The sequence below is a fragment of the Nematostella vectensis genome, chromosome 7, assembly GCF_932526225.1.
Source record: "Nematostella vectensis chromosome 7, jaNemVect1.1, whole genome shotgun sequence".
NCBI classification, from domain to species: domain Eukaryota; kingdom Metazoa; phylum Cnidaria; class Anthozoa; order Actiniaria; family Edwardsiidae; genus Nematostella; species Nematostella vectensis.
In genome coordinates this window covers 12081971-12092725 of record NC_064040.1, presented here as the reverse complement: position 1 = coordinate 12092725, position 10755 = coordinate 12081971, and the positions used below count along the sequence as shown (strand labels likewise).

The following is a 10755-nucleotide window of genomic DNA, read 5'->3' as shown; positions in this document are numbered from 1 at the left end:
ATTTAGCCACCTAACACAGATCGTCTTTTGGACGTTAATTGGTCCCACCAGGAGGGCATGAATAATTATACTCTCTTAGTTTAACTTGGTTAACTTCTAGTAAACTAAGAAATAAATAATGGCCATGAATTTGGGGTTGGGGGTAGGGCAACATCCTGAAGGGCGGGGGGAGGGTCTATATCAAACTATAGTGTATCCGCAACTCTATGCAAAAGCCACCACAGAAGGAAAACGTCTTGACATCTTTTGGGACCACCAGTCTGATCCCAAAGCTAGTAAGTGCACGTCAGAAATTTATGGTCTGTTTGTCATATACAGGTAACGTATCTTAATATATATTTTCTAATTAGCGCAGCGTACAGCGTGTCGACCTAAGGCCTTGTGAAGTGTATGTCTGGTGGCTGGAAACATGAACGAGACAATTGAATGCGTAGGAAAACAGCCCACTACTCATTTGGGAAGTAATTGCTTGGAAGGTAAGATTTCTAACGTCGGACACTTTATTATTATTTTTTTTCCTGTGGCAAGTGCGGAGTTTGTTACATTTTGTAGAAAAAGCACTATAGCAACACCAAAGCAGTCCTCACCGCTATGTGAATGGTGTTCATTGTAATAGGAATTTTAAAAGGAGCTAAATGTAACATTTTACTCAGGTTTTGCTTCTCACATTTGTTTTGTTTCTTTTTTTACCCTACAACAGGCAGCAGAAAAAAATAACTTTATAGAAGATATCATAAAGTAGTGACAAAGGTTTCCAGTAAACGTTGATTTTGATAGTTTTTTTTTAACAACTACAAATCCTACCATGTACGCCTTAATTTGATAAAGAGATCCTAATTACGACATATCAAATTTCAAAAAAGATCTATACAATAGATCTATATAATTTATACACTGACATTCCCTTGGCTTCTTATTAATTGGAGGCTTGACTTATTCACACCTTTGTTTTCGTTGAACATTTAATTGCGTGTTAAATGAGTCTACTCTTTTATGTTTTTTTAATTTGTTTTGTTTGATTTTGTTTTGTTTGATTTTTTTTGCGTGTTAATAACGTGTGCTGTAAATACTCAACTCCCGATGAAAACAACGAAAATCAATTTGTAGTTTCGCCTTCTTTTTCTTTACAATTTATTTAAAAAACAAAAGAAATTCTTAACAGGTGACGGCCCGTTTGAGGTCAAGCATTTTTCTGGTTCCTTTCAGAGGGTATAATTTTGCTTTTTCGGAAACAAATTGAATAAAACGAGGTGGTGCTTTTCTCATTAAAAAAATGGCCTATTAATTACCTATGTGAGAAACTTGATTTATCCTACACAGGATGACTATCGTAAAAACTTGTTGTCAATTCTCCACAGGGTCACCATGGGCCTCCAAGCGACCGTTAGATGGGCGGTTTTCCTGTGTGTTCTTATCACCAATCAGTACTTTATCAATGCCAGCTTCAGTCACCATGATCACGTGATTTGGTCGAGACACATCAAGAGCTTCCGGGATAAACGTAACTTCTTTTAAGAACTTTTAACTTAACTTTTTTGTTTTAAGAACAAAATAAATGTGCCCAAGTCACCCAAATCAGTTTTAAAAACGTCGAGCTTATGTCCTATGTCTATTCTTTTTAAAAAGAATTAAAAACCTATATTAAAACTCATTAACAATGACCAACCAATGATTAGCGGCTATTGAAGAAGTAGATTAGCTCAGGTGGTTCTTGCCATTAGGCATTTTGGGGATCAATCAATCAAGGTTTTTTCATCAACTAATAGTAACTTGGTACCTTTTTATATTGATAACGATGAGTCTATTCAAAAGCAAAAATGCTTATTGTCAGTAGACCCCTTTGTCTTCAAAATATCTACACTGTATATGATAAAGTATATATTACTTATATAAGTGGTCGATGAAATAATATTAATGTTTACTAATCATGTAGAAACTCAATGCTACTTCCCTGATATAATATTATTGAGACCTCTCTTAATTTGTTGTAAGGATTTTGAATATTTTATGTTTGGACTTACCCTGCCCTAGACTTCTGTTGGATGGATAATTGACCTCGTCTATAGTTTTTCGTAGAGATGGTCGATAATCACATAAATTACTGGTACTGTAACTGTGCATTGTGTTATTTTGTAAAGTATTTTGTTAAACGTGTTTGATAGTAGTTAATTATCATATTTGAATATAAGCATTGCGGTTTCTAGTAGATTAATCCCATAGACAGTTGGTAGTTTTTCTTGTCTAAATAGTGGCTCTGTATGATATTCTGATTTTGTAATAATCCTGAGACACCTTTTTTGCAACAGTGCAATCTCTTTAAGCTCGTGTGATAATTATTTTTCCAATTAATGTTTCTATAGTAAATGTATGTATACACCAAAGTAAATTAAAGTGTTTTTAAGCGAAGTTTATTAATTATCTCAATATTTTTGGTAAACTTTGTAGTTATGGTTTCATATATTTTTCAATATTAAGTGACAATTTATTCTATTTAAACCATACATATAAGTGACCCAGCTCAAGATCAAGATGGCAATTTAAAACAAAAAACAAAAACAGCGAAACGCTGTCACCTATTTCGCATCTTTTTCAGGTAGCTCCTATGACGACACGAATGAATCGAAAGACGACGCTGAGATTAAACCACATAGGAGTAAGTCGTGCCGCTATCATCAGAATATCATTTGTGCATTGGAAAAAAATGAAATAGTCCTGAAAAGTATATTAAACATCAGAAATCTCTGGTTTGAAATGTTTGTGACTTCGCCCCGTTCTGCTATCTCATAGGGTTAATATGTAATTTTTCGACCAGCATATTTGTTTTAAGAAGTTCCCCCATGTTCCGTGTCCTTGTGATAAAAGCTAGGGATGAAAGAGTAAGAAGGGGTCCGTTAAATTGTTGAGTCCTAAAATAATGTATAGTACATTTTTTTCAGACTCAACTTCAGGAATCGCAAGACACTCAAAGGCGCAAAAACGTGAGCACAGGTTTTGAAACAGTTACTCGTATCTTTTTTTGACGACCTCAAAGCTTGTAAGATTATATATCAAAGATTATAAGATTATATATTACATTTTCTTGTACATTCTCAAGTGTGACTAACTTCGCCTTCTACCTTTTTGCAGGGTTCTTCTTTACGCTACTTTTCATCGTCAGTATAATCACCACTGTTGTCGCCACGGTCGTGGAGACCATCCATGATATTGGTGGTTGTTGCAGCCTGGGATGGAGCTCTCTCTGTAGCTTTGAGAGTAGATTTACCAGTAGACAATCAGCCGTTAATGAAAGAGCCAAGAAAGTGGACGAAGGCATAGAGACAGGTAAATAAAAGATTTCAAAGGTCGCCGCGGATACCCCACCACACACACACTTAAAGACTGAGATCAATTAAAAAGCTAATAAATATATAATACGTGAATGCAGGCGGAATTGATTTACCATGAAGTTTTGATAATTTGTAACATTTTAGAAGTCCAAAAAAGTTAAAACACTGTAATAAGTAATATACAATCTACCCTCTAGAAATCTTGTATGGATACATTAGCATCATACTGAGGCTGGCTATCCGTTGAAGCAGAGGCTCCTTCGCCTCGCAAAGTCCTTGTCGCCGCTTTGTGGCTCTTTAAATTAAAGCATGGAGCTTCTGGTAATCAGGGTATATACAGTCTCAAAATTGCCACCCTTACCACCCCCCCCCCCCCCCCTTCCCCCCACTTTTCGCTCCGCCTCCCGTGCAAAGAAATATGTATTCTGCTCAAGACAACTAACGTTTCTGCAGCTGTTACGACCAAAAATACCATGGAAACACTCGGTGAAACTCTTGAAGGGACCTGGAAGCACATTGACAGGATTATAACGCTTCAGAAAAAAATCTTGAAAACAATTGATCCCAATGTCATCGATGCTATTCGCGTTAAAATCAGACAGATTAAGGTATGTTTTACTTCCTATAACGCCTTCCTGACATCGAACACTAAAGACGGCAGCGACTGACATTAAAAACGGCTGCGACTGACACTAAAGACGGCTGCGACTGACACTAAAGACGGCTGCGACTAACACTAAAGACGGCTGCGACTATCACTAAAGACGGCTGCGACTGACACTAAAGACGGCTACGACTGACACTAAAGACGGCTGCTACTGATATGAAAGGACTGCTGCGACTGACATTAAAGAAGAAGACACTATAAATCTCTATAAGCCTCGATCAAACAGAAGTGAGAGATATGCAAGACAAAGAGAGTCGAGAGAGTGACACTCACAGACTAACAGTTTTTCTGTTGAACTATGTTAGAGAGCTTATGGGATGGTCACGTATTTTTGATTATTTATTTATTACAGGATGTATTATTAAATGGGTACACGTTAAATTCATATTTTGTGAAAATGCTTACCTTTTTAATAGATGGAAGCGGTGGAAACCCTTATCATGTCGGATTTAAGCAGACGAGTAGACGAGAGCACGATCAGACATCTCCATCTGATCGAGGCTTTTTAAAACGCTCTTGCTCTCTTGGTTCCTTCAATACTTGTACGTCATGGTGTATACCTAAAATAGAAAACAACGCTAAACATTAAAAAAAAAAAAACAGAAACAAAACTAATTTCGTCAACAGCGAGCAGCAAGGAAGTCGACCGAAGGAATAGATGGTCTCACAATGAATGACTTCGATACCGCGCTAGAACCAGTCCAACGCAATCTGAAGCTCTTTTCTTCCTGGACGTTTGGGCCTGGGATGTTAACGATTGAAGCAGTTTCTAGCTTTGCATTCAAGAGGATAAAAGTCGGAAGAGTAAGATTAATATTTGTCACCACTTGACTACACAATTACAAACATGACTGTTCTTGGTTTGCAAACACGTGACCTTATTGTATGCAAATTAGCTAATTTGTCCGGGTTTCCTGTGGCGTGCAGATATACAAAGCCCTGAAAGCCACGCAAGCTCAAAAACTGCTGTCTGCCGCTCCGAAGGCTCAAAGACTTCTGGGATTCTCAGATGACGCTGTAAAAGGATTTCTTAAAGCAACTGCTCTGGCGAAATTCAGTGCGTATGGCGGAAAGGCTGTGAAATTCCTGAAGGTCCTCAAGGGAGCAGGGGCTGTGTTGTCCGTGATTGGCATTGGTATGTCCTGGGACTTAGGGGGGACCCTGGGTGTCGAAACAATCAGGAGTGAGGAGGAAGTCTTCTCTCGAGTTTTTTTTGCATATTCATCCGTCTAGTGTACCGCTCGCTTGTCGTCATCGATTACCCAGTGTCTCCTTCCTCCCCTCAATTGAATTTATTTCCAATAGTACGAAGTTGAGTACTTCTCTAACTCTTGTTTATTCATGTCACACATAAAAACTTTACTTTACAGTCTCCGTCGACTTGCTCTTGCAAAAAAAAAAAAAAAAGAGAGAAAAATCGACCGTCTGGGAGTGAAACTTTTTTGGACTGATTTCTCCGTATTGGTTATCTCTTTCATGGCCCTCCTTTTTCCTCCGTAGTTTTTGCCTGTCATCCTCAATTCCACTACCCCTCTTACTCTTCCTCATAACAAAATTAGCGCTCCCCGAGCAAGGAAAACGTTGGCGAACTGCTTTACAGTACCTCTCAAAATGGAATTTTTACATTCAAAGTATGAATTCTCCTCGTTTATACGGAGAAGTCGGGCTCTGATCAGCAATTAAGCCAACTTTGCTCGCTAATATCTAAATTTCTTTAAAATTTGGAATTAAGAAACTCGTTGTATGTGGAATCATGAGCTTATGTATTGAGAATTGGAAATTTTCATGCCATTTTTTTGCTCTGTCGTTCTATCCGTATTTTAGGCGTGGACTTGTACAGTATCATCAACACTCTGGTGGAATGCGACAAAAAGTCCAACCAGGCCGCTGACGCCATAAAGGAAGTCGAAAAAGCAGAGAGGGAAGTCTCCAAGAGCGAAACCGAGCTGAGAGATTTCGACACAGAACTGAAAACATTCGTGAGTACTGGTGTTAACACTAGCGAGTTTAAGCAACCCAAAAGGCGCACCCCCTTGTGTACGCGCCTGGAAATCGAAGAAGGAATCGAAGAACTTTTAAAATCGAAGAAGAAATCGAAAAGGTTTTAAAATTCAAGACGTGAAATGCTCTCTGTCTGATATATTTTACCATTTTTTCCTCCAAACAACCACCTCGCAACACCAGTCTTCCATGTCACGCGTTATATGTGTTATAAACAAGTAGGGTACCTGATCGGGTAGGAATACTCGTCCGATGACAGTTCATGATAAAAACAACACTCTCTGCACCATCCGCTTAATTTGTCATCAACATCATCGTGACCAGAATCTTTATCGCCATCATTACATTACAGAAAAATTGTGCATTTAACGCCATTCAGGGGCGGATCTTGCTTTTGGCTAAAGGGGGGGTTTGGCCCTGTGACAAAGGGGTGAGGGGGAATTTTGTTGTTGTTACATATGGCTTTCTGGCAGCCAAAAGGGGAGGGGGTTAAACCCCCTAAACCCTCCCCCTAGATCCGCTACTGCCATTGGATTTCCATTGACACCTCATTCGGCCTGTACTGTTCGTGATAAGAGCAAGCAACCCCAAAAATTAATAAATTACAAATAAATACAACGAGATCAAGATACTAAAGTATCACTTTAGGGATAAACGGTCTCGAAAGTATGCATCCAACCATAATAATCAGCAACTACTTTTTAGTCAAATAATAGTTCAGGTTCGTAGACAAGTCTCAAGAATTTAACCTCTTTTAAGAGGTTTGAGCATTTTGTTAAAACAAAATGCTCAAAATACCACACAAGGTATCAGCAAACACAGCTCAAGACACAAATAGATACCTTTATTCTGAGTCTACAGGTCCAATTTCTTGTCCTCAAAAAACAATGTCCACTCCTTGAAGGCTTCTGAAACCCTCCTGCTGCCGTTACAGGTTGCAAAACATTGCGGGAGAATCACGAAAAAGTTCGGCATAAAATGACCAGTCGACACGCTTCCTCCCACAGTTAGCAACCATCAACTTGCTTGTATCAGCACAACCGTGAGGGATTAGAGATGGGACCGCAAAGCACTGTTGGAGAGCATGCGATACCCGCTAACTAGGATCAGCGGTATTTCACTCTGACGGGCTGTAAAAACTCAAATTAGGTGGGGGTTGGGGGAGATATCTGCGATTGGTCTGTTTTCTTTTTCTTTTTTTCTTTGTAAAATGAACAAAAAAATAGCCAGCCAATGGGTTAAACCTCTTCCAAACATGTCATGAGCTCCCATGGCTGTAAATGCCGGGCGATAAAGGGATTGCCATCTTAGAAGCATGTAAAAAAGGGAAGTGACTTACCCTTTTAGAGACTGTAACAGCGCAGTTCCCGGGACCTTTACCCCAAAAAGTCTCCAAGTCGTTGTTACAGTAATTCCCTCATGAGGCTTCTTTTTCAGATGCGAGAAAAGGTTATGCCGACTGTACGAGAGGAGGGTCTTCACCAAGCACTAGAAGGCGTCAGAGATATCATAGATGGGATGGATAAAAGCGTCCGCCGACCTTGGGACTATAAGGGTTGTGTCACCAAGCTGTCAGATACAGTCATACCAACACTGAAGACGTCAGACGATATAAACGCATTAAAAGAATCGCTAGAGGACGCCAATGAGAATTGTTTGAAGCAACTGGAATATACGATGGAATGTTGGCTCAAGAAAACTAGAATGGTTAAATACGTGAGTACAGTTGAATATGGGGCCAAAAGGCCAAAAAAATTAACGCCCAAGAACCTAAACTACTATATGATAACTTTATAGGACATTAAAAAGAAATCTTTTTATTCAAAAAAGCAAGAAAACTTTTAAAAACATAATTAAAGACATAGCGTATTTTTCATCTGACGTTCTTCGTTGAATATGACTTTTTGTAGCATAATTATATTCATTTTAATAGAATATTATTAAATCTTCATACAAAACTTGCAAATATAAAAGTCCAAAGAAAGCAAACACACTATTCAAACGAGTACTTTTCATTGTTTGATAAGAGGCACGAGAAACAAGTCTTTTCAGAAAGTAAAAGCATTCAAATTAAGCAAAAATTCTGAAAGTCAAAAAGTCAAAGCATTCAAATTAAGCCAAAATTCTGAAAGAGAAATGTCTTTGAAATAATTTACACTATTTACTCTCTCTTACTCTGTTTACCCTCTCTCTCTCTCTCTCTCTCTCTCTCTCTCTCTCTCTCTCTCTCTCTCTCTCTCTCTCTCTCTCTCTCTCTCTCTCTCTCTCTCTCTCTCTCTTCTCTCTCTCTCTCTCTCTCTCTCTCTCTCTCTCTCCTCTCTCTCTCCTCTCTCTCTCTCTCTCTCTCTCTCTCTCTCTCTCTCTCTCTCTCTCTCTCTCTCTCTCTTTCTTTCTAAAGCGATTTACTCAGCAATCCGAGAAATTATAAGGGATCTTTGTTGTTTGGTCATTCCACTGATATTAGGCCCAAATGCCTCGATAGAGTAGTGGCCGCCACCTTGCTTTGTTTCGTATCGATGTCGATATCGTACACAGAAATGCATTATTTGACATTTTTACCGAAAGAGTATCGCAATTGATTGTATTTTCTATAGGTACTAGACGACTGCAAAGATGGCCGCAAACCGAGGAAATTGATATTGAGGGAAGCAATGACCTTTCACAATGCCAATTCCGATGATTGTATTAACAATCGAGGAGAGCCCTACACCACAAAAGCTGAGCTGGTTCGCATTTTGCAAAATGCTGCTGAGACAGAGAAATTCAGCACATACTGTAAAGCGAACAGTTTGAGTGTGCAAACAACGGTGTGCGACATGAAGACATCTAAGGTATAATGCGTCAGTCAGTCAGTCAGTCAGTCAGTTAAGAAAAATTCATTGACGAAGTGAACACAAAATGACAGAAATGAAATAAGTCTAGAGTAGACAACTGTTGTCCAGTACTTTTCATCATGAAACCGGCCGTTTTTATTCGGTCGGTCGGTCTCATTCCGAAGTTGGTAAGCAGTAGACAACCGTTGCCCAGTACTCTTCATCATGAAACTGTCGGTTTCATTCGGTCGGTCGGTCTCATTCCGAAGTTGGTAAGCAGTAGACAGACGGTGTCCAGCAGTGTTTAGCATGTAACCTTTTTATCTTTTGTTTTTTTATCAGAGCGCAGCGGAAATCGTGAAGGAGTTAAAGAAGACAGGAGTTGAGCTAAATGCACAGGTGGTCGAAGACCTGCTTGCAAAGTGCAGCAGCGAAACAAACCTACAGTTAAACCCGAGGCAGAGGAGTGAGGTTTGCGATCTCAAGCGCGCCGAAACTTTCACTGACGAAGATATCGGGGATTTAACAGGCGTGAGCGTTGACTTGATAAAAGCAGTGGAGTGTCCGGAAATGTAATTGCACGTGATAAGCACATGATAACATGTGACTAGCACGTGTTTGAACAGGTGACCAGCATAATTTAACATGTTACTAGCAGCTGTTTTAACATGTGACTAGCAAGTGATTTAACATGTGACTAGCACGTGATTTAACATGTGACTAGCACGTGATTTAATATGTGACTAGCACTTAAGAAGCATGTTATAAGCACGTAATGTGTCTTGTGACGAACAAGTTAACGCGTTAATAAAGCAAGTGGAATTGTTGTTCGTTGCACGTATAAGATCAGTAAAAAATGAAAATGTCAATAAGTAGAATTTGTACTCCTCATGTACCTTTATTATTGGTTCAGCACTACACTGGAAATCCATCATAAGGAGCGTATAACTGTGATTTTTACGCTTAATAAGGAACTTTTGCCCCGCCTCTAATTCCAATGGGTACAAACAGAACCGGTATTGCTGGGCCATGGCTACTTTAGACTTCCAACACATTCCATTTTCCCTTGTACTGATTCTCGTCTAAACGGCTTAACGGGTCCTTCAAAGAACGTATTAAAATCTATGCTTTCTTTGTAACACTTAACTTCTGATAAGACCAAGAAAGAATGGATATTGGTAATCTACAGAAGGATGCAGGATTTTTAGAGGGTGGGTGGGTGGGGCATGAAAGAGGGGTTGGGGGCATTGTATGAAATAATAACGTGAAAATTAAATGGATCCGCAAGTTTGTGGAATAGCCACCATAAACAGATAAAAGGAAAACGTCTTGACATCTTTTAGAACCACCAGCCCGACCCTAAAACTAGTAAGTGCACTTCAGAAAATTAGGGTCTGATTGTCAGTTGCGAGTAGCATCTTAACCGAGAGAACTTTAACCGTATCTTGTCTCATTAGCGCAGCCCGTGTTTATAGAATTAAATGAACGATGGGACATTTAAACAAATGATCTCAAAGGTGGGGAGAGGCCATGAAAAAAGGCTTTTCCGATTCAATAATGATGGCCTATTAATTACCTATCTGAATGCATATCAAGAAAATTTAGCCAAAACTTGTCGTTTTTCCCAGACGCGGTCACTTCCATATAAGAAAACTAATATATTCCTTATTTGGAAAACCTGCATGGTTCTTGTCATTTTTTTATGAGAAAGCCTCTGAAAAGAAACTCAAATTGCTTGGTACCATTCTTCATATGGATGGGAAATGAACGCAAATTTGCAAATATTGGCGTCGCCAAAAATGGTTGTCGATTCTCCACAGGGTTACCATAGGCCTCCCGGTGATCGTAAGATGGTCGGCTGTTTTCCTGTGTGTTCTTATCACCAATCATTACATCCTCAACACTAGCTTCAGTTACAGTGATCACGTGATTTGAACACGACACGACA

At 39.2% G+C, this 10755-nt stretch overlaps 1 protein-coding gene across 1 annotated transcript; it reads left to right on the top strand.

Moving 5' to 3' along the window:
• The first annotated feature begins 396 nt into the window (after positions 1 to 396).
• On the top strand, positions 397 to 9634 carry LOC116617349. The gene is made up of 12 exons (XM_032379987.2): positions 397 to 476; positions 1359 to 1501; positions 2594 to 2653; positions 2937 to 2978; positions 3127 to 3321; positions 3780 to 3934; positions 4621 to 4797; positions 4921 to 5128; positions 5818 to 5972; positions 7432 to 7710; positions 8589 to 8825; positions 9150 to 9634. Exons 2-12 carry the CDS (start codon positions 1366 to 1368, stop codon positions 9381 to 9383), a joined length of 1878 nt encoding a protein of 625 aa, XP_032235878.2. The 5' UTR covers positions 397 to 476; positions 1359 to 1365; the 3' UTR covers positions 9384 to 9634.
• The last annotated feature ends 1121 nt before the right edge of the window (positions 9635 to 10755 follow it).